This window comes from Lissotriton helveticus, chromosome 12 (assembly GCF_964261635.1).
Source record: "Lissotriton helveticus chromosome 12, aLisHel1.1, whole genome shotgun sequence".
NCBI lineage: Eukaryota > Metazoa > Chordata > Amphibia > Caudata > Salamandridae > Lissotriton > Lissotriton helveticus.
In genome coordinates, this window is record NC_136073.1 from 607,246,501 (window position 1) to 607,271,772 (window position 25,272).

At 43.8% G+C, this 25,272-nt stretch overlaps 1 protein-coding gene across 1 annotated transcript in view; it reads right to left on the minus strand.

Annotated features, from left to right (window-relative positions):
* LOC144798070 (maestro heat-like repeat-containing protein family member 2A) overlaps positions 1 to 25,272 on the minus strand; it is a 103,672-nt gene that overhangs the window by 46,990 nt on the left and 31,410 nt on the right. The window contains exon 12 of the mRNA XM_078668844.1: positions 10,438 to 10,521. Coding sequence (XP_078524970.1) covers positions 10,438 to 10,521 — 84 coding nt within the window. The remainder of the gene's footprint in view (positions 1 to 10,437; positions 10,522 to 25,272) is intronic.

The following is a 25,272-nucleotide window of genomic DNA, read 5'->3' on the forward strand; positions in this document are numbered from 1 at the left end:
AAGTGGTAATTTATGGTTTACAGCTGATTGTAGGAAAAAGAGAAAGGCTATTTCACTAGCTCTCCGCAAAAAAGATCCTATAGCCGTAAGGTTGGCCAGAAAGGAATATACCAGTACCATAGAACTAGCAAAAGGGGCATGGGAGGAAGACCACTGGCAGGAACTCAAAAGGGCGGCCTCTGTAAAAGATTCTACTTTATTTTGGGACTTAATAAACAAACTCACTAGAAGGGGAGCAGGGTCTGTCCCAAATCATATAACTGAACAGCAATGGTACTCCCATTTTTCGACCCTTTATTGCTGTGAGGCTGATTCAGAGCAATTGCTAGATGCCGAATCAGAACTAGAATTGGATTAAACCAGTAGATCCTTTTACACTTCTTGAGGTTCAATTGGCCATTAAAAACATAGCGCCCGGGAAGGCCGCTGGCCCGGATGGCCTGCCAGGTGATTTACTCCTACATGATCCCACTCTATGGGCTAATTTTATCCTTCTCCTGATGAACCTTCTGGCCCAGGGCCACCCAGTCCCTGAGTCATGGAAAGGAGCAGAAGTGGTCACAATATACAAGAAGGGGGCCAAAGAGGACCCTGCCAACTACAGACCTATAAGTCTAATTGATGTAATACAGAAGGTGGTTGGCAGGGTTCTCATCCCTAGAATGGTGTCCTGGCTAGAGGAGGGAAACATCCTAACGCATTTACAAGCGGGGTTCAGGCAGAAGGTGGGTACGATGGACCAGGTTTTCAGATTTTCTGCGACATACTGGAAAACTGTGTCCATCGGGAAAGGCTCCCTATATCTAGCCTTCATAGATCTGAAAACCGCCTTCGACCTTGTGCCCCGTGCCAAACTTTGGCAAGTGCATCAGGACATGGGTCTCCCACGATACCTCTTCGAGTTGATAAAAAGATTACATGAGGGCACCTATGCAAGAATTAGATGGGGGAGTCAGGGCGAACTGACTAAGAGGATACCAGTGAACAGGGGGGTCCGTCAGGGCTGAGTGATGGCCCCGACTCTGTTCTCCCTCTTTGTAAATGGGGTGGCAGACCATTTGAGAGAGGATCCAGCCAATGCCCCCACCCTGGCGGGTAAAAAGATACCGACCCTCCTTTTCGCAGACGATACCCTCCTGATGTCCAAAACTCCCTCTGGTCCTCAGAAACTTCTAGACAGGTTTAGCCTGTTCTGTGAAGAACGTGGACTAATCATCAATACTACCAAAACAAAACTGATGGTATTGTCCCAGACCAAAAAATCCAGGAAGATTAACGTTGCCCTCAATGGATCAATGCTAGAGGAGGTGGATGCTTTTGACTACTTGGGAGTAAGGGTCAATTATAGAATGAAATGGGACACCCATGTGGCCAAAATGCTTTTAAATCTTAAAAGAGTGTCGGGAGCCATTTCAAGAGATCATCGAGCCTCTTTTAGTAGACCCATCGCCCCTGCTTTAGCCGTCTATGATGGGAAGGCATTGGCCGCTACAGTCTACGAGTCAGAATTATGGGGTTTTGATAAGACTGCAGAGCTAGTTAAAGCTGAGAATACGTTTTTGAGAGACCTAGTCGGTCTCCCATTCTCTACCCCCTTAAAACCACTTCTTCATGACATGGGTCGACGATCAATCAAAGACATAGTCTGCCTTCGCCCATTATTATATTGGGTGCGCCTGAGAAGGACACCGGAGTTGGCAAGCTAAGCAGCAGTCTTTGACGAACTTATCACTTTAATTAGTTCAAAGAAGATCGTATGGCTGAACAAATTGAGGCAGTTGGTTAACAATCTGGGGTTGAGTGAAGCGTGGCTATCCCAGTCCCCCCCCCGCCCCGAAAGAAACGGTTAAAAAAATCTACTGGGAATGGGTGCAGGCTAAGGATCTAAAAGACACCAGTTGGGGTACTTTTACTGATCAGTTCTTAGAGGAAGCTGGAACCCTTTTTAGATTTCATTAAAATACCCAGGGACAGAACTCTCTTTCTAAAATTGAGGTATGGGACACTCCCCCTGAATGAATTTACTAAGCGCTGGAAATCCCCCTTGTCCCACCAAGCTACTTTTCCGGGATGTGCAAACCCCACCGAGTCCTTAGCACACTTCCTGTTTGCCTGCAGTGCCTATAGGGGGGTCAGGAAAAGATGGTTAAAACCGGTATGTAGGGAACTAGGAGTGAGGCACTGCACGATGGCCCTTCGCATTCTGAGAAAGGACACAACATCTATGATGGTCGTTTGCGGAGTTGCAAAGTATCTGGGGAGAGCCTGGCAGATACGCTCAAAGCTTATGCAATCGAAAATGGGGTAGAAAACTAAGATTAATCAATTTGGCTGTTTAAGAAATTAATATCACTGCACTTTATGTCCTATGGCCTTTTAATTGTATATACTGATACTGTATTTTAACACATTCTTTCTCTCTGTATTATGAAATATGATTAATATGAATTTTATTCTTTTATGATGAAACTGTATCTACTTTTATGATAAACCTTTTATCGAATAAAGTATTAAAATACAGATACTTAGTTAGGTAGATCTTTTGACAGGTGGAGAAGAGGTTACAGGGTTTAAAGGGACAACCGTTCTAGACTGAGTTGGGGTTGCTAAATAGTTGCAAAGACAGGAGAAGGGAGTGGAAACCTTAGGGGTGGTCGAGGGGGATACGTAGATGAAGCATGTATACAGAGGTTTAGTTTTGGGAAGCAAAGGCCAAGGTTATGTTTTTTGAAAGATGCACCTGTTTTCAATAAAGCAGCCTTTTTCACACAGCTTGAGAGTTGACTGTGGTTCGTTCTGCGCTTGTGGCCCAAAGGTTATTCTTTCAATGCGTTACAGGCATGTACTATTTAACAAGCGTCTTCACTGAAGGTTGTAAGGCTGAGTCAGAGATGACTAAAAACAACGTTCATAGAATTCTTGAGCTGGGTGTTTGGGTTAGGTTTTTTATAAATAGTGTTTGATTTTAACACAGGGTTTATTCACTTTTTGTTTCATTCACTTTTTGGTGCTTTATTCATTTTGCGGTGTAAAGGCACATATGCATATATGAACAGCATGGGTAATTTTTCACTAATTTTCAATTTTAAGTAATTGATAATAGGCACACATATTTTGATAAAATATATGTTTGAGTACAATATGCATAACATTTTACATTAATTTTGAAGAGTCTAACAATTTATACATGGTTCCTGATGGGTTGTTCTAAATTTCCAGTTACCCCTGACGAAGGGCATGTAGCCCAAAATGCATTGGGTGGACTTTAAATCTGGTTACTCAAATTGAAATGTGATACACGGAGCTGTTGGACAAAGCCCAGATGGGCATTCTTGGAGTATTGAAAGATTTTCAATCACATTCTTTCTGTCTGAACTTTAAATTGAACACAGATAAAAATAGATGAAAGGGATTACTCATAAGATTACTGGATTTTCTACTGAGACGATTGATTGTCTGTATGCAGTGCAGCTGTAAACTGGTGCATGCCGATGCCCCAGGTACTCTTTGTAATTGAGTTTGTGACTCCAGAAAATCTCATTGTACCCTGTAACCGTTATAGTCAATGAATTAATCGGGGTAGGAGTAACAAGTGAAGTAGGCCTGCTGCAGTCTTAGTTCATGAATACATATGGTCTCAGCTGTCAGTAAACATTTATAACCTCTTGTAGAATGTTCTTGCTGACCACTAATTACTGTTGGTCTCTTGCTAGGTGAGAGGTGTATTCCACTAAAGCTGGTCATTGCTGACTGCTAGCATTAATAGACTCACCCACCCTGGCTCCATGATATGTGGTAACCCTCCCTGGCATTACTTTGTGAGCTCTGAATATGCTAAGAGAAGCTCTTTGCTTCAGTAAGGATGATTTTGGGCAGGTGTAATAGCAAGTGATTTTTTTTCATCAGGTATTACTGTCAGCTGCAGCTACAGCTACTCATTAATGATAGATTTAACGAGTGAAGATGTCCCTATAATGAATGAGACCTCTTCTTCTGTCAGCAGGATCTCTATTCCCTGTCAAGTAGATAGTAACCACAGGATGCATTTTCTCTGGAATATTTCCTTCATCAGCCACAATTTAGTAACATTCAGGTACTGGTTCCTATCTCAGGTTTCTTTTGTATCTGTTACACTTAAAAAGCCCTAAGGGATAAGGGGACTTGATTCTATGGAAGATTTATAAGTACACATGGGTCTTCCAAACACATTAGTATGTCACTCAAATTTTTAATTTGTAGCAACCAGTGAACTGGCCAGTATAGGGTCCAACTGGTTCATATCACTCCTTTCTAAAGGCACACCTGGCTAGGTTTTGCTAGTTCCCAGAGCTGTAGGAATATGTGTGCGTTACTGCAGGTAAGGGAAAGCACACAGTCATCTCATACCCGTCCCCGAGGACCATACACATTAGAAGAAAGCCCATTTGTGAGCACGCCTAACAGAGTAGTTGGAGGAACCATGATGTGCCTACCCCAATTGTGTCTACTCAATTCATTATACAGGCAATAGATAATTAATATAATTTTTTTTATTAAATCCTATCCTCTAGTATTATCTAAGTATTACAACAGTCATCTCAACAAGATCAGTACTAACAATGTCACAATAAATTTGGGATAAAAGAATAAAAATACTAAATATTATATTTTGTTAGTGAATTCAAGCCTACCATTGTTGTCAGATCAGCAAAGCTATGTAAAACCACCTGCACTCCTTTTTATGACCCAAGAATGGCCTCTACCTCATCAGATGGGATGTCCTTTGAACAAGTACTGCTCCCAGTTCTCTAGAAAGCCTTTCTCCCTCTCCTTAGGAGAGAAAGCGTTATATTGTACTTTCGCCCGGTTATGGCTGTTTCCTATTTGAACAGCATGAAAACCCAATGTTTGGTGAGTGAGCCTGGCAACCTGTTGTTGGGTGAAGCACTTTCTTTTCAGTTTTATATAGGGCACACTTGACCCAAAGGTATCAGAGCTCCTCACATGAACACCAGTTGCATTACAGAGGGACACATTCATTTTTTAATGCACAGGGAGATTAAGTGAATAAACGTAGCACTATCATATTGTTATGACAATTTTCACACAATCAAATCTCCTTAGGCCTTCAAGACTTGTACCCCAAGAGTCAGTTAGTAAACGCCTTTGGTGAGGCACTATACCATATGACATGAGTTTTCATGTATCAAGTAAAGACAAAGTAATAAGGGGCATCATGAGGAAAGAAATCCCTCCAGAGATTGCAGTATTAAGCCTGCCATAAAAAGCACCAAACCCTCATCCTGCTTATCTGATCCCATCCCTCCTACTTTTGCTAAACAACAAGCAAATTCTCTCTCACAAAGGACATTTTGAGACACACAGTGGCAGGGGTTTGTTTTCTAATTATCTCGTCTCTGACCTGTGACAGAGAAGTCATGTGACCCTGAGGTATATATATCTTCCTTCTTAGAATGAGTCAGGAGTAGAAAAAATAATTTGGGGTAAAGTTCACATGCAAGTTAGGGGCTTGTGCACAGATTCACTTTTTTTAGTTTTGTCCTTTATTTATTTCTTTAAGAAAGATGTATGTTTAAACAGTAAGATTGTATTTGTCCGTTGAACACCCCAAATTACGATGATCGTTGAGAATAGTCAAAGAAGATTCCTAAATGTGATCAACATGGAATTTATTTTTATAGTGGTTTGTGTAAATGCGGTTTCCTAGATTCTTAATGGCTGGCATAAGCGTTTTCGTAAACAAGGGACAAAGTAGGAGGCCTGGCCAGAGTTTGCGGAGTGACCAAAAAACTCTCCATGGAGTTCCGCACGCGATGGAGTGAGGTAAGTTGCACTGCTGATTTATAGCTCAAAAGGGTGCATCCTTCTGCCACTTGAGATGTTCTACTCAAGTGGCAGCTTCCTCAATCCAAGTGGCATGTTTCTCAACATGAGCAGTAATGACCTACCGCGACCCTTCGCAATGAGAAATCTCGCCAGGAGATAGTCTAGCATTGGATTTTCCTAGCTCGCTCTTGCTAACTCAATATTGGCGAGCCATGAGAGAGGAAAGAATCTGCTGCACACCAATATGCAGAGTTTTTAGAAGCTCTGCAGTCCATGCGGAGTGCAGAGTTAGAAAAAGTCCACAAACTCCTCAAGGGTAGCAGAGTTTACCGCCCAGGCCTACAAATTAGTCTAATGAACAGAATTGTTTTTTTCATATTGCTTCCCTTGCACAGATCTGAGCCAAGCGAACTAATAGACAAAGACCAGTGGGTTTCTTTGTTTCAAACTTTTGAATGTGATTGAAGAAGCATGTTCCATCCAAATCCTAAATTCTGCATAGAAAAACATTGCTGAGAGTGATTTTTCAAGAGTGACGCATTGTGATGCAACATGCCCCACACCTTCTTAGTTTTGAAACTCTGTCTTGAAGGATTATGCCAGTCATGTAGCCAAGAATGTATGAGAGTCATCATTAAAGACAAGAGTGATTTAATTTTTAAAACATTTTTGTTTACTGCCAAGGGCCCTTAAATTAAATTAAATTACATAAAATAATGTACAATGTTCACATTCCGAGAGTTTGCACAAGAGCATTTGCAATACAAACATGTTAAACAGTAATATTTACATTACAAATAGTAAGCAATTTAAAATTCACCATGGCTGTACAGTGACTATTGAACAACTGCTTAATATTGCTCAAGTTATTATGAACTAACATGTCATGGATGATATTGGTGAATGATTTGATGTAGGAGCATCAGACCACGGGGAAGTAGTCCTTCGTTATCATTCGAAGTGATCCTCAGCCATACTCCTGAGATGCGGTTGTCGTCCTTCGCCAAATCACAAAAGTCAAATCTTCATGTTTCTCTATGGCTGGTGTAGCTTTACTGTTCAAGGATTTCTAATGGTTCTCTGGATGTCCTCTGGTGGGATATTGTGTTTCAGCAATGAATGTTTATGAGAAAGGGAGATGGTTAGGGATCCTCAATACATTTTGTCAGTGGTATCAGTCGCAGTGGTCGAATCAAAGGCCAAAGAAATGGCAAGTAGGTTGAAACCTGAAAGTTGAAAAGTACAAGGTCAGATAGGTCAAGTAAGCAATTGCCCATCCTCACAGTCCAGCAAGCAATGGAGGCACCAGTAGCTCATAAAATATATTTTGCTCTGTGTTCAACTTTGGCTTGCAAATAATTTGAATAACGTTAACCAAGGTGACGGGGGAGTCAGCACTGAAGAGATTGTGACTCTTCAAATACGACAAGAGGTAAGGCAGTTTATGAAAATGTGCTACCATACAATATTGTACTCCAGCAGGTGCCTCTTGTCTTCTCCAGTGTCACACCCTGTTGTTTTGGAATCATACAGATTATTTTTAACAATGTGAAACAGGCCAGATAAATGTCAGTCCTAGGGGTCGATTACGATCTCGGTCGAAACGGAAGCTTTCCGACCGAGATGGTTGGTTTCACTATTGACCCCCTAAATACAATTTCGGTTGTCGGAAATGAAACTGGCCAGTCATTCCAGCTGGCTTCCAACAGGCTCAAGGAGCCCGTCGGCCTGTCGGAGTCTGGCCCGTAATTCATATGGACGCATTTTTATACCGTCCATATTATTATTAGGGTTCCCTGATTTCCGCTTTGTCTGATTTTTGCAGATAAACACAGACAGAAAACACTGTCTCCCCTGTCTGTATTTATTTTTGAAAGTGGAAAAATACAGAAAATGTAGCTTCTTTTGAGTGATTCATCATGCTGAGATTAATCACTTTCAGGCCAGTAGCTGTACATAATGACAGCAAGGGGAGCTACAAAACTCAATGATATGTCCTTAAATTACTGCATATCTCAACATGTATATGTGTTATTACACTATTTCTTTAATGTGGGTTTATTATGTTTATATTTTTTACTGTGTAATGTGCTAAAACCTGACAGGCATTTAAGTATGAGTCCACATTTATCTGTTAATTAAATGCAGAAATACACGAGTTATCACCTCATCTATTTAAACAACACAAATTAAATATGAATAAATACCAATAAGCTGGCCAAAAAAGAAATATGGACAAATACAGATGGAAATGTTCAAATAATAAATACCATAAAACCGTTAGACCTAATTATGATGCACGGTTTACGGGGCAGACTTTCCTGGCCGGCTTCCGACATGGAAAGCCTGTTGGAAAGCGTGTTTGGGGGCCTCAAGTAGGGCCCCTTCTGTTGTGGCCTCCGGTTGGGGTCCAATGGGGCACGTTGATCCCAGCACTGTGTGGCAGGTACCTTGAGGTGCCTGCCACGTGGTGCAGGGAGGAACACAGCCTCCCATTTCTCTATGGGAGCTTGTGATACAGCTGATTTATAGCCATAACACATGCTCCCATAGGGAAATGTAAGTATGTGACCGTACCATGTGTGGTTGAATCATAATTAGGCGGTCGGGACTGCCAACTAGAGGTCAGTTGGTCCATGTTTCCATGACAGTGTTGGGCGGACTCAAGGGGGCAGATAACGATCCTTACTCATGGGCCCCCCCGTTTCGCATCTGTACCAAATTTGCAGAATTATTTTGCTCTTCTGTGCAATCACAAAGCATCCATAGAGGAATTACAGCCAAGCTCTTGGTGGCTCTATTCTCACATGATGAATCTCTGAATTGGTAAAGTAGTTCTCTTCTAAAAGGTTTTACACCCAATCTTCCCAAAAATAGAGGTGTTTCTTTTATGATGATGAGTGCTTTGGACAACCCTACCCCGAAATCTCTCCTCCTTCAGCACCAATGGTATGTGATCGCTCAGTCTCGCTAGTTCCATTGTTGGTTACATATTTCACTAGGCTCTTGAAAACCTATGTATTTCGTTCCTTTTCAACCCTCATAACTGTAATGTAATTTAAAACAGTAACCAAAGGCCTTATATTATAAGTGGCTCTGGAATTATGAGACTAAGAAGGGCCGATTGAACTCTTAAACGTCTAGTACAAGAATATCGTGGCACAGTAATACTGTGGGCAAAATATCGAGGGACAAAATATTAAAGGGTAAATGCACAAAGGGACATATACATTTGCCATTCTTAACTCCAAATAAATAAAGATATATGTATATGTATTTTGGTACACATATGTTGAATTAGGTACAGAAAATCTTTACATACTTACCTTTTGATATTTTGTCTCTTGATTTTTTTATCAATGACATTAGTGTCCCACAATATTGTTATTCATGAGACACATAGGAAGGCCAAATTATGGAACACAGTGCAAATTATGCAGCATAATGTAGTACATTCTGTGACAATACTATTTTGCTGTTTTATAAAATATTAATGCTGTTCTCGCAAAATGTTTTGCCTCTCTAGTACCAGTATACCACATGGGTGATAAATTCAGGTGAGTAGTTAACGTTTGCCACAGAGCAACACCATGTGTAATTTTTTATCCTTCTAAACTAGCAATACATTTATTTGTAAAAAAAACTGTAAACTATGTAGCATAGGGTGGATTGTTTGGCAAGTATAGTAAACCCATTATTGTATGGAAGAAGTGCCTGGAGACCCTCACGGGTGACAAGCAGCTCTCTACAAATCCACCCTACATTTACATTACATTCCAGTGACCCCCATCGATAAGTGATGGTTTGTTGTGTGATCCTTTTAGTCTGATAGTACTCACACTCTCACTCACATTGACAGGAAAACGGCATCAAAATCTTACCTCAGCCTACTTAGAAAGTATGAACTCGCACAACCTGAGAGTGCTTTTCATCATTTTGATCATGTCCTCAAGCTGGTAGATAGAGAGAATGGAAACAAGAAGGCTATTTAGACATGACAACATGTATAACAGTTGACTTATTTTTCTCAAAAAACGCATATTGTGGGCATTGCCAGTAAGTGGTTGACCCCAAGGAATAGGAGCTTTTTTCTCCATTGATTAAAGCCAAGGCCAGCCAATTCTTTGTCTAGTCTAGAAGTGAGGATAGAAAAAGCTAAATTTGCTCCTATTGTGAAAGGGAATTTTTAGCCCATAGATCCTTGCTCGCCCACAAATTGGATCAACCCCAGTGTATTTTGTTTCACAGAAGAGGTTAGTCTAGTAGTCAGAAGGGTCATTGTTTTAAATAATCTCTTTTTCCTTCAGGAGATAAATTCCACCTCTGTACATTTACACTGTACACTAAAACCAGCTTTGAAGTTAAGAAATCAGCTCTAGCTCTCTAAGGGAACCAGTGGATGAGAGACGGATTGAGTTGCTACACCATTCACTCCTTGTTAATAACGTAAAGAATTCCTTGTGTTTCTGAAAATGGACTATAGTTTCCATGGGAAGTTATTTGTGTGATATCATGTGGATGTACTTTGTTTGTGAAGATGGTATGGAAGAAACAGAATTTGAGAGAGAAGGCACATGAACATGATGGTATTGTATTTTAAAGAAAACTCACATGTTTCTCAGGTGAAAAGTTGGGGATGTGGAAGTCATCCCTGTATTCTGGTGGTGGTACTTCTTCAAGCAGATTGTCTGGATCCTGAAAATATAATAAAAAAAGATCAGCATTACCAAGACCGTTGTAAACAAATGTAGACTGTCATGAGTCTTGAAGATGAAAGTCATGAAAGGCTGCACACCTCAAGCAAATAAAAAACATATGTACAAGAAACAGCATACTATGTTCACTCCTATTTTGGCATTTCACATCCTTAGCACCTTGTACTCATCACCTAAAAGCAGAACAAATGTGTGAGTGAAATATTGCTTTTGTGAGTAATGGATCAAAGATGCAGTAACAGTGAATAATAGTGATTTAGCAGTGTATACGTGTGCTGCTACCATGAGTGCTCACTCTGCTCTTTACCTATGAAATCTTGTATGGCTCTTTCTAAACAATACAGTTTCTACCTTATCTGATAAATACCATCCTGGCTCCCAAAGGGCTCACCTACCATTGACAGATCACTCACCTCCACTACATTGTAAAGAAATCAAGAAAGAAATTACTGGGGGACGCGGCCAAGCAGCCTAAGATGGTAGCCGCATTTTGAGCGAGCTACATGCCAGCTCCTAGAACCTTGCTGAATCCGAACTTGAGGTGACCTATTTTCAGTTGCAGGCACCAGTGCAGTGGCCCTATAATCACCCCCTTTGGCCCACCCGAACCTATCCAGGGAGCCCTGGATGAGAGAGCCAATTTCTGCAATCGACGGCCTGGGTGTGCATACGGCCTACCTGTAGATGGGCCTGCCAGAGGCAAACACCACCTGGAGCTGTGAACCCACAGTGGCAAACCCTCTCTGCATCGACTCCAGGAGCGTGAGAGGGAGAGAAGACAGGCGCGTGGCTGAGGTGTGGCACATTGCTGCTTTCACTTCCAGGTGGTGGCCTGTAACAATGTAACGGGCACCTTAGAGTGGAGGAGATGGACTGGTCACCACACGTGGCTAGAACTGAAACTGCAGCCTGGTTGAGCCAACTATAGGGCCACCTTTTCTTGGATGCATACATCCATGTAGTGCCCACTACACTTGTCCCCTTTGGCCAACCTAAGCCCATGTAGGGAGTCGGGGATGAGAGAAACTTATTAGGCAAACAACGACCTGCCGGGAGATGGACATAGCGCCAACAGACACCACCTGGAGCTGCAATCTCACTGCAGCGACTTACCTCTACCTCTGCATTGACTCTTGACTCGCTAGGGAGAGGATACAGCCACATGGGAGGGGAGTGGTAGGGACCACCTTTCATTTTAAGCCCGCTCATGGGCTTGTGACAGCCGAGCTGATTTGGTGGCCCAGAGTAGAAAAGAGGGGGTGGGCAACATGAGAGAAATTCCCCAGAGAATACTTCAGAACCAGCATCATGGATTGTGAGCTATCCTCCTACTTCATTCTGGAAAGGGTGCACAGGGCATTGGCCCTAAGGCCACAGCCAGGGAGACCGCCTAGAGGCATTACCATCAGTATACTGTACCTTATGGACAGACTATATCCTGCGGCAGGCACAACAACGTCCATTGCACCAACTCTATGGTTATGCTCTCCCCCGATTATGCAGGTAAAGTGCTGCCCCTTCTTACATCTTTCTTAGAGGTTAAGTGAAAAGTTAGGGCTAAGGACATTCAATACATGCTGATGTACCCTGCCAAACTGAAAGTAATGTATCAGTGGAGAACCATTTTGTTTAAGAGTCCGGAAGAGCTCTGGGACTGAGCGGCGGAGAGGAAATAACGGATGTATGACGTTACAACGCATACTTTTACCACGCATACCATTAAAACGCGGTTTTTACCACGAATACCATTACAACGCATAGCGCTTTGGGGTGCTGGATAGTGAATAGTTTAATTTACTATTCCAACTCCAGTCCCCGTGGACACTAGGGAAGGTTATTGGATAGTAAATTAACCTATTCCCCATCCTAGAGCGCCCCCCAGCGCAATGCGTTGTAATGGTATGCGTGGTCAAAACCGCGTTGTAATGGTAGTGCGTGGTAAAAAATGCGTGGTAAAGGTTGTATACCGAAATAACTGCCCATATCAACTAAGGAACCAATGACAATTTGGGAGGCCGAAGGGGGTCAACCATCCCACTCTAGGAGGAAACTCAGAAGACTGATAGGAGGCCAACTGTGGTCACAACTGGAGGACAGACATAGGGCATCCTCCTCAGAGAGCTCTGTTGATCATTGGGGAGGGGACGCTACCAGTGGATGATGAGATGTTATTCAGTGGTATAGAGTTTGGTCCCTTTCCTTCCTTTCTTCCATGTAGAGCTACAAGTTTATTCTCATTCACAGACAAAGAAGAGACACATTGCATCTGTAAAGAGGGTCTGTCTTGGGGCAAATCACTCCCTGCTACACAAGACTATGGTGATTACTTTATTTTACTATACTATGTTGTATTGTATGTTGTTCCTATTCTTGTTTTTGGGGCGGCAGATGCTTCCTCTTTAGAAGTGTTGATTAGAGGGTTGTTGGGGGAAAAGTTGGGTACTTTAGGGTTGAGTTAGATCACAAACAACGTCTCATGCAAGACCCATTGCACAGGCCCTAGTCAAACAGGCCCTTTTTAGGCTCTATTTATTTACAGCACTATTAGAAAGTAGACATTGCACTTACTGCTTTTTGTGAGTGACAGCCCGTCTCTAATATACGTCTGGGGTGGGTGACAGCTACACTTTGTGCATTCAAGCAAGACCACCACAACACATAAAGTATAGATGGATCTGTGTACCCATCTAAATATATCTGCATTCTGATGGCCTTGCTTGGGCGGGGTGGAAGGGAGGGTCTAACACGTCACTTGAATAGGCAGTGTCCTGTCCTCACAAAAAGGACAGATTATCCCTGATGGACAGGACTGAGTTGAAAGGAGAACCTATGCACTTCAGAGGGCTGATTTGAAGTCACACCCTCACATCAAAGGCACTTTTGGGTGTAAGTACTGGGTCTTTAACCCCCATCCCGAAAATCAGACACTTATAGATCTTGATCTGAATCTATCAGGAGGAATGTTGTGGTGCTCAAATGACTCATTTTTAGACTACAAGCTTGAAAGGCCTGCTTCTATCTAGCGTTGCCCTGCTGTCTGCTACTCTCGGACTCTGCTGAAGGAGAGCTTGACTCTGCCTTACCGCCAAGTGATCTCCAGGTGCTTGTGGCTTGCCTCCTGTTGCTTGAGACTCAGGGATATCAAAGTCCTTACCCCTGCTCCTGTGCCTGAACTTACTGGAAGTGTTCCGGTTAGAGGCTACACGCAGGTATCGAACGGGTGCCAGGCGTTGCGGGCAGTGTGCCATTTTCGCCTCCACCACCCTCCCGAGACCTATGGGGAGTGGATCTTTTATTTTTCAAACTATACAGGTTCCTCTGATTATGAGGTAATTTTCCCACAACTTGTTGGTTTGTTCATTTTGCACTGATTTTTAACTTTCACGTCCTCTGGTCAGGGTGGGCCTTAGCGTGCCCATACTCCCCATGGTCCTGACGAATGCCCAGTAAATCACACATCAAGGGCAGAAACATGTTGACCCCACTTTAAGTGGAAATAGCCAAACAATTAACGTGGTAGTTTCCTAAACCCATTGCTTTTAATATGTCAGATTGGCCACAGAATAAAGTTTTTATGTGAGACACAATCTGGACATTTTTAAACCCTTTTCACATTTACATAATCTTCACAACTAACCAGCTCCACAGTAATCCTGGCGTTGTAACACACCGGGGAGGCATTCGGCTTCTCCCGGTGGGCCCGATGATGAAGCATGTCACCAACCAGGGTGGTGAGTGAGGGCTTCCTATACAAATCTAATAAGACTTGCATACTCATCTTCTCTCCTTTTGTGCTTCTATACATTTGTTGATTTACACTCTTTTGTTGTTTGAAGCTTACTGGAAGTGGCCCAGATACTTGCAACATGGAATTTGCCGCATCTCCTGTCTGTGTGTAATAGAACCGGCGATCAACACTGTTGCTGGAGTTTAATTGCCACATCACATTTGAACCAGCACTTTGCCTCTAGAGATTAATGCATCGGACAGTGCATCTCCGCCACATCAGTTTGGTGAGATCGAGGCATCCCCTCGACTGTGTGGCAGAATCTGGTGAGGCACATCACTCAACACCTCTCAACTCAAGCACCCATCTTCCAAACTAACACATCGTCATCACTACGTGGGACAGATCGACCCATCTCACTGTTTGTGACCAGGAAAGGTACTTTGATCACTTGGTCCTGCATGGGTCCTGTAGCTGGCCTGCCCTTCCACGCAGTCAGCCTGAACGTTGACTTTGACCCGGTCCAGCACGATGTAAAGTAACTTGTTTAATGCTACTTGCTTCTAAGCGCTTCACTGCATGTATTCCTTTAACATTTAATATCTCAACTTCTATACATTGGATTTTTGTCATTTTGGTCTTGTTTTGTTTATAATAGTGTTAGTATTTCTAAACCTGTATGGAGTCTTTTTTGGGGTATTCTTTCTGTTGCTGTGTGTTTGTGTGATGCACAAACACTTTACACCTTGCCTCTTTATATAACCCTCACTGCTCTGTGCCAAGCTACCAGAGGGTGAGGTTATCTTTTACTGTGGATCGAGCTTACCCTGACTAGGATTACCGCTTCTGCTTGGTCAGGCTGCATTCTTTTGGCAACCAGAAACCCAATTTCTAACACATGAGACCCATAGGAAACCTGGGACAGGAATATGACCCCGTTGACACGCAAAATTAAGGGAAATATGGTAAGATAGATCTCCCCCCGATCAAGATGGAGTATAGAGCCAGTCAAGTCAAGAATAACTTTATTTTAGCTCAGAGAACCATGAAAAGATTTACAAATTAATATGATTAAAATACAATACATACACAATTCATCATAAAAAGGTAAAATCTCCGTACAGATTTTACTCCTAAGGCTATCTGATCGCAATGGAGTCTCTTATGTAGTTAGCCACTGCAATACAGATTTCAGCCGTAGCCAAAGACGGTAAGAAGTTAAAACCATCAATACGAGCAAGAGTGAGTATTTCTTAGTAATGGGAGCAGAAATCTAGTTCTCTCTGATTTATGCAATGTGCAAAATAATACAAAGTCCATAGTTCTTTAAACTGAGACATTATCACATGGGCAGAGCATAACCTTGTTTGACCACCCTCCTTGGCGAGGAAATGCCGGCAACAAAGTGCACAGTGCATAAACAGAACCTGGTTAGATAAAATCAGAACTGGAACTTAGTAGAAATAAATAGATAACATTGTGCAGGGGCAGGAAGCAAACAGGGGACTCCAATATTGTCATGTTGGTAACTAATAAGCCTATTGCCCCTGGAACAGTATGCCTCCTTGAAAACTCCTTTGGCATTTAGGGGAATTCATTGAGGGTTTTCAATAAAGTATTCCAGACCAATCTCATGGTAAATCCTCTCTAAATATTAAAACCATGGAATCTTTAAAACATTGTCTTATTTTTGGGAATCTTTATTAACATCACATGAGAATATTAAATCCTCAGAGGTCCCTATCTTGGCCTATAGAAGTAAAGAGTCTTCCATAAATTCTAGTTAAGTTCTGTATGGCAAAAGAGGTAGGCACACTTTTTGGGAGCATCAGTAATCTTTTCATGAATTTATTTTCGATTCCTACAAACTGTTGGTTTTTAGCGTAGCCCCAAACCCCAGCTCCATACCTGGCAATAGAGAGACATTTGGCTATAAAGGGTAATTAGTTCCTTCACAGGCTTGTGTCCCAATGTATGGTTTAAATCTTTTATTAATTTTCAAACAGGAAAAAGGACAAGACCCCCAGCTCCCTAGGGACAATGCAATAAAGACAAAAAGTTGTCCCCAATTTAGAAGCAAAACGGAATAGTGCATCCATCACGCTACTTGTCTGCTGTGCTCTTATGGTTAAAAGAGGTTCCCATCTCAACAGTTTGCAAAAAGATTGCCCAAGTATGAGAAGTTACTGACCTTTTCTGTGTAATGTTCTAAAACCTGACAGGCATCTAAGTATGTGTTTTTTCCCCTTTACGGCCATATCTTACTATGACTGTGGTACCGGAGTGATGACTGGGGAGTAGGGTTACTAACGCTTTTTCCACACCCATACCTTCCAACATAGCCCATAATTTATCTCGGTTGACAGTGTCAAAAGCACCAGATAGGTCCATGAAGGCCAGATGGATAGAACTCTTCAAGGACCTTCTGTGCGTATTAATGATTAAAGATGAATTAAGATATTGTTCAGTTGTACCCCGCCCTCTCCTAAAACCATATTGAGTATTGGACAGAATCCAATTTTCTGATGCCCAATCTTTCAAGCGTGCAAGGAGGACTCTGCCCAAAACCTTATCTGTGGCATCTATCAACTAAATGGGCCTTTGGCATGCCAGGTCACGTTTTGCACCTTTCTTTAAAGATTGAGACCACTGTTGCTTCCTTCCATGATGAGGTTGTATAGCCCTCTTCAAAATGGTGGCATTGCCACAGCTGTTGTATGTTTTGCCACACTAGCTCCAGAAAATCCTTACCCATTGATTTACAACCCTACAGTTCAACATCAATAGCTACAAGTAGGGAGGACCGGTGTCATGAATCTCTCATAAGGAGTGCATTCAATCCTTTGTGATCGCGGACTAGGGGCAGTAGACATCAGACTATAATACTGGGCAGCTCAGCTCAGCTCAGCTGCTGGCGGTTAATGACTGGATCTTTGGGGACCGGGGGGATTGGGGAGACCCAGCCACGAAACTTAAGCAGACTCCTTTTACCGGGTAAGCACCAGGGTTTTGGCTGTATGGGGAGTTTCTCCTGCCCACTATTCCAGCCATTTTAGCTGTTCCAGCCATTCCATTGATTAACTGGAGGTTGCCTACTAGGAAGAAGCTGTTGTGCATGGGTACATGCCCAAAGGAAACGGTAGGGCTGCAGGGCACTGAGATAAGTTTGGGATCTGTAAATAGGGAGACATCTGGCCATATGATGTTCTACGACCAACTTGAAGCTAAAGTGGTTTGTTTACCTACTGTGCGGACATGCACTGGTTAGGCACACGGGCCACATAACAGCGTTCACAAGAGTACAGTCCATTAGAAATCTGACTCATGATGTTAGCTATTGGTAGGAAAGGCAGATCTTGCTTATACAGAATTCTGGTGCTAAATGTCCCAGACCGGCTAAACAAATTGCAGGAAAGATATGAGTCAGACCTGAAGCCCTTGGATGATGACAAATGGATTAAGGCAAACAATGGCAGCCGAAAATGGGTAATATTGCCTCACCTGAGGTTAGACCAGGTTAAAGAATATATTAAACCCCTGAGAGGCTATGAAGGATGGGGAGGGACAGCTGCCCTGAATATTTTCGTTATGGACAGGCCAGAAGCTCCTTCATGCATGTGGTATGGAAATGCCAGGTGATTCAGGTGTATTGGATCCTGCTATACCCTAACCTACAAAGGGTATGCCGATTTCTGATAGAACACAATCACATGTTGGCTATCATGGAAGTATTTCTGGGATGGGATGGGTAAGGGGACAAAAACTGATGATTGGGACCAGTTGTGTTTTGCTAAACGTCACAAAGCAGGCCATTGGAGATGCAGGCCCCCCACAATCTCAAAGTAGCCAAGAGGGATGGTATAATTGCTCTTTAGCTGCGGAAGCAGTGTACAGATCCAGAGGGTAACCACAAAAGTATGATAGAATCTGGAGGCAGTGGAAAGTACAGCACAAAACACCCAGAGCTGGCCACCCATAGGAAGTTCTTGGTGGAAAGTGCACAGTTGTCCATGGAACATATCCATCTATAGTGAACCGGATTGGTAGCAGCAGACTTAACTGACTTCTACTTCATGGTATTCCAGAACTAAATGGGATGTTGTGCAAGGGGGCATGGGATGGAGTGCTATGCAGTGATACAGTAGTGTGATCTTAAATGTGTTGAAAACTCAATAAAAAGAATTTTCAAAAAATAAAGAAATTACTATCCAGCTACAGGAAAATTCAAAAAGAATTTCCTCTTGCGCAATAACTGCTCTTGAACCAGGGTGAAATTGAAGCAATGAAACTCAACCAATCTGTTCACTTCGCTGTCAAAGCTGACCCTGCAGTTGCGCCAGCTGGACTTTTCCCCAACTTTTAATATTATTATTATATCATTGACTGAAGTCCTACAACCTATCATGGGATTTTCAGGCTGTCAGAAATCCCTCAATACGGTGAGCTGTATGGCTACCAGGTCAGTGGAGTACATGCTTCCACTGCCCTGCCCAAATGGAGTTCATTATTTGATGGGCTGGCCCATCTATCAACACTTTTAGAATAGGTCTCAAATTTGCACGGGTTAGAGCTATAGACGTAAATGACAGTGTCTTTTACTCATGTTTTTTGGTTTGGAGTGTAGTGGATGTATGTGGTGTCCAGTGGAATTATGTTGGTTGTATTCAAGTTGTTAGTTTTGAAATTGTGTGGGGTGGAAGTGTGTGGTGTATTTGTGTAGTGGAATTGCGGTGCATTGTGAATAGATAGGGGTGAGAGCTGCGCAAAATAGATAGAAATGGATGATAGAGAGGGATAGGTAGTTTGTGCAGGAAATGGTGATTGAAGTTGAGATAGAAGAGCAGAAAGAGTATGTGAGAAAGAAGGGTAGAGCAGGCCACAGATGCATAAAAGGGAGCACATGTGTATGCGGAAAACACCTGAAGAATAAGAGGAGAGTGTGGTTTTGAGGGACAGAAATTTGAGATAGAGGAGCAGAAAGTGTATGTGAGAAAGAAGGGGAGAGGTGGCCATAGATGCATAAAGTGGGGGCAAATATGTATGCAGGAAAGTAAAACACTTAAAGAATAAGAGGAGAGTGTGGGTTTGAGGGACAGAAATGTGTGAAAAGGCATGGTATGGAAACTGTGCTTGAGAACTCAAGTGAACTGTATGAGAGAGGCGTGAAGAGTGCATGAGAGAGCGAGAGAGAGCAGTGAGAGAGAGTAAGAGAGAGAGAGATAGAGGTACAAGTGGAAGGGGCACCAATAATAGGGGGGAAAGCGAGAGGTGGACCAGTGAAGAGCGTGAGGAGGACCAGTGAAGAGCGTGAGGAGGTACAGGAAGGTAGCGGATGTGAGCAGGCAGTATAGAGAGAAGACAGGGAGCGTGAGGGAGGGATGGGAGAGATCAGCGGGATTGTAAGATGAGAGGGGGTACTGGGAATCTGAGGGAGAGATGAGAGAGGCAGTGGGTGTGTAGGGAAGTGATGACAGGGTTGATGATAGTGCAAGGGAGTGAGTGATGTGTTAGATTGGAATTGTTTGTTGTGGAATTGTATGGCATGGTGTGAAGCTGTGTAGAGGAAATATGTGGCATGATGTGCTTTGGAATATGTGGATATAACTGAAGAGTGATGATGGTGACAGCAAATGGGAAGCTCATGGGCAGGCTAAAGCCCATCCAGTGGATGCAGCATGTCTCGGTTTGAGACAGCCCATATGCTCCGTCTGGAGCTGAGGTGTAAAAAACATGACTTTATCCAGCTGCGTGGTTTACCATCAGAGAGATACCAAATAGTGCTGCAATACTTTGCCTGCACAAGCGCATATGTGTTCTCTTCTGTGTTCTCAGAGTGAGACAGAGAGCAAGATTGAATGAGCAAGCAGACATTGTAGTTTATGAATTGGTGGTAGCAGCATTCCCGACAAACAAAATGGCTGTGTGTGTTTTGACCACGGTGTGGGGGCAGTTGACAGATTTGTAGATGCAGAAAATATGGGTGTCACTAAATGTTTAATATGTCATCCTGCCCTTGGAAGAATGCCGACGAACGTAATCCTAGAAAAATCAGATGTACATGCATTTACGGTATAATCAATATAATAACAGAAACATATGTAACAGGTTTCATTGGATCAGATAATGAGTGTAAAATGACTTTGACAGTTACCAAAATGTTTATTGTGTAGTACCTTACAGTTTGCCACTCATTTCCATACACATACTAACCGTTTGACCTACATTTACTTTCTGAGAAAAATAGGCAATGTTCATGTTTTATTGACCAGGCAGTGCACGGAGTGGGAGACCACTTCAGTGCGGGCCACACTTTGCAGGAAAAGGCCCTACCTGCAGGTCCCGGGTGGGCGGTGGAAAGGGACAATTAAATGCTCACACTTTCAATTCCACTGCAGTGTGAGGGGTGCAAGGCCACAGGAGTTAGAATCATAGAATAATGAACAAGACTAGCCTCAAAAGAATTGAAACAAAGATTCCAGCAATTTGCGGCAGCCCCGGCTGCCAGGGCGTGTTATACAAATTTCCAACATGATACGACTAATGCTGAATTACCATAAACATAAAAGTCTACCACAGTTGGCAGCTCATCATGCTCAGAAAGAAAAAAAAATAAATGTAGCAAGTTACTATTTGTAGCATGCTTCATTAAATAAACCCTGGCCTACGACAAAAGGTCTATGCAGGGCTTCAAGTGTTATGAAAAAACTGGTGGGTCCCTCAAAGGGGTATGGCAAGAAGATTACGGATGTGGCTAATAATATGTGCTTCTATATAGTGTGCCTCCCCACTAGTAGTTTGGAGCTGCTGTCATTGCACCCAGATAGATAATACAGCAAGTTACAAGGCTGATACAACAAGCCCAGGTTGTCAGCTTTGTCAATGGTGTGTATTTCCATTGGCTATATCTGAGGGTGAACATTTCCATGCCGTTTTCAAATAATTTGTTTCCTTTTAAGTCTTTTCTCTCTCACTGGGGGCTGGTTATCAAAGGGAGGATTTGAAAAGGTTAGTTTAAATAGGCCATCTTCTGTTTTTCCTGAGTTTAACGCAGGATATCCAAGTAAAGCCCTTGCCTTTCTCTCAAAACTTTTTTTCCTGCACAACTTATTTTTAACAGACTTGGTGTTTCACAAAAGATATGCTTCAATACCTCGATTACACACTCAAAGCATTTCTTCCTGCAGAACAGTTGTCATGTAAAAATATATGGTTTACATGTAAACCTTTAGTGCCCTAGGGCCAAGTTTACACTATATAAACTGCCAGAAAAAAAAGAAAGAAAAAAGCATAACCTGATCTTTGTGTGGCCTGGCAAGTCATATGACCTTTTGTGCAACAACATCATGTAAGCATAATCGTTGCCTTAGTTGCAGAAGTATACAAGCACATGAAGGGCAGAAAGCTTCCCTAGTAGAGGACAATGACAGTTAATGTAATTTGTAGTGAACACTGTAATAATGTACTCTGTATTATATTGCTGTTCTGCAGAGTATGTTGCAATGGTAAAAGACCCCTTACCCTGAGCCAAGCTGGTTGCTGCATTTCGGACCCCCATTGGAATCGGATTTCGGACCTTATCCCAGAGGATTCCTTGTTCCCGAGTGCTACAAGCGCTGCTAGCGTTTTGAACCTCGCCGGACCCGCTTCGCGGGTCCCGCAGCGCCGTGTGCTTGGAGGCGCCTGTCAGTGTGGGTCTGCTGTTGCTGTTGAGGAGGAGCAGGCAGGGCAGAGTGTCGGCGGGGCTGCGAGTAGGCAGGGACTCCAGTGTCCAGGAGCCCCTGCGCGCCCATTGAACACACCTGGGCTGCTCTCCCCGCTGGACACGCCCCCGCCTGATTGTTTGAAAAAGCCGGCACTCGCATCTAATCTCTGGAACCCTTACCCTGAGCCAAGCTGGTTGCTGCGTTTCGGACCCCCATTGGAATCGGATTTCGGACCTTATCCCAGAGGATTCCTTGTTCCCGAGTGCTGCAAGCGCTGCTAGCGTTTTCAACCTCGCCGGACCCGCTTCACGGGTCCCGCAGCGCCGTGTGCTTGGAGGCGCCTGTCAGTGTGGGTCTGCTGTTGCTGTTGAGGAGGAGCAGGCAGGGCAGAGTGTCGGCGGGGCTGCAAGAGGCTGGGACTCCAGTGTCCAGGAGCCCCTGTGCGCCCATTGAACACACCTGGGCTGCTCTCCCCGCTGGACACGCCCCCCGCCTGATTGTTTGAAAAAGCCGGCACTCGCATCTAATCTCTGGAACCCTTACCCTGAGCCAAGCTGGTTGCTGCATTTCGGACCCCCATTGGAATCGGATTTCGGACCTTATCCCAGAGGATTCCTTGTTCCTGAGTGCTGCAAGCGCTGCTAGCGTTTTGAACCTCGCCGGACCCGCTTCGTGGGTCCCGCAGCGCCTTGTGCTTGGAGGCGCCTGTCAGTGTGGGTCTGTTGTTGCTGTTGAGGAGGAGCAGGCAGGGCAGAGTGTCGGCGGGGCTGCGAGTAGGCAGGGACTCCAGTGTCCAGGAGCCCCTGCGCGCCCATTGAACACACCTGGGCTGCTCTCCCCGCTGGACACACCCCCCTGTCCTTCCACCAATTGGCTAGCTGCACCAAGTTTAAAATTGATTACATTTCCCGCTAAGCGGGAGCGAGCGGGAGCGCGCCGGGAGAAGCCCGGGACAAGGGCGGGACCGTCTGTGGCCGTCCGGGGCCGAGGGAGGCCGGGCTGGGCCATCCCATTGACATTTGCCGCACTGGTACTGTAAGCAAGTTATTATAGTTGCGACAGTAATTATACTTGTTGTTATATATTGAGGTGCCTAGGGGTTATCTACATGGCCTGCTCTACAAATACATCCACTTTGCTGCCGTTGGTGGGTGAAGCGGAAGCAGCTGTTATGGGCCCCCTAGATACCTATTTTAAACGGCTGCCCCAGGACATCGACAGGGAAATCTCCTTGGCAGAAAGACTTGCAGGGCGTAGGTTGTCCATAGAATTGTTGAAAACCCCTCTTGAAAAACGCAAAAGCCAAAGTTTCCCCTCATTGGTAACCCCCCTATCATCTATCTTGCTCCCTGCGGTACACGACATTTCAAATCTTTCACTCCCAGTAAATGAGCCATCGGATACCTTCCCTTTAGAAATAGTAACCACTACTTTGCCTGAAAATTCCCCCGGTGTTCCAACCAACTCACCCACTGGGCAACATCTTACAACTCAACCCAGTGTTCTAGCACATACTATAAAACCTAAACCTTGTACAAAAAGGAAAAGGGGTGTTATTGCAAAGAAAGGCCAGTTTCTAAAACCCCCAAAAAAACATATGAAACTGAGCCGACATATTACTGGGGATAACCTTATTGGGCTACCGGCGGGCGAGGGAGGAGTTGTTTCATTAGGCTTGGATCCCGTAACAATGGTATCCCCTGGGGTACCATTACCATCAGGCCCAGATCCCATTGTCATAGCATCCCCTGGGACACCAACACCCAAGCCACAATTTCTTCTAGAAGTGGAGAAACTAATAAGGTCCCTCTTGAACCCCTTTGAGGATAGACTTAAAAAGCTGGCGGAACAATTGGACCATCTAGAACAGGCGAGCTTAGATAATTTCTTTTCCATCAAATCTCTAATTAAGTCTTGCCTTAAAACGGGAGGAAATGTGAACACCCAACAATCAGTTGAGCGAGGTGTGGGTGCCCCGCCGGTTGTCTTACAACCTCCTACTGTGAGTATTGCGAGTAGCTCCCAGGGAAAAGGTCAAAGTAGTAAGACTACCAATGACCAATCAACTGCTCTAATTAATACTAATTGTGGGAAAACCAAGCCCCAGAGCACTGCAGTCAAAGGTAGAAAAGATTTGCCAAAGAATGCCACCCCTGTTATTACTAATACTTTATCCCTGCAAAGTACTTCGACATCCAGCCATGGTCCTTTGGCAAGCAATGATAAAAATCTAGGTAAAAATAGTGTTGGAGCATATAAGTCCCATGCTCCAAAAGTGCCAAATAGAGGTGGCCTTGCAAGTGATGGAAGTAATATATTAGTGGGGAATAGGGCTCCCATGATACCAAAGAATGTTGCCCCACCATGTCCTGTTGTCCAGGAACAAAGCCAACCAATACCCTAGGCGACAAAACTTCCGACTAGGATACCCCCGATACAACTTACCCCTGATTCCTACCCCTATGTGGCTATCCTTACCAATGTTCCTCCCCTACTTCTAGGGCAAAGAGAAACCTATGAAATGCTAAAAAACAAGGTCATGCATTGGTTAAGGGTTAACAGACCTCTACCTGGGGAAGTGGATGGATTGATCATCGGGGTTAGAAGGGTTAACTGGATAGGCAGTACCCTGAAACAACTGGGGGGTGAATGTATCATAATTAACTTCCAAGACCCGAGGGTGGTAGGACTGATCACGAGACCTGGTTGGAGTACTAGTAGTGGTGGGATTGGTATTGTGGACCTCACTTTTTTTTATCCAAGACCAGTGGACGCTCTTCTTGGTGGGAATAACGAGCCAGGGAGATTCCGTTTTTTTCCTTTGGCAGAGATGAACCGTTCCCATGTTCCTATCCCACAATTAAATGTCTGGTATGGACAACCATGCAATCTTCATGATGGGTTGGGAAATTTGAGGTGGGGATGTTGACGGAGACCGGCAGATCCAATTGTAAATGTGGGCATTGTGGCTAGAGAGAATAACCCAGAGAAATCACTGGCAATAACAAGGGATGTAACAACAAGTCCAAATGGAGCGACCACCAATATGGAATATGGAAATGTGAGAAGGGATAGCATGATATGTAGGGGAAATATGGTGGGTGAATCAAGGTTTTCATTAGACACGGGTGTCACCGAGGGCAGGGTTGGTAATTGTGTGGACACTGTTATGGAAGAGGAATGCAACTGCGAGAGCTTGATCAACCACGCGTCTATGCCAGTTATCAATATGGGGAGCTGTAATAGCAATACCATGGGGAGGCTCCTTTCGTGGAATATCGCAGGGCTGCGTACTAGATTG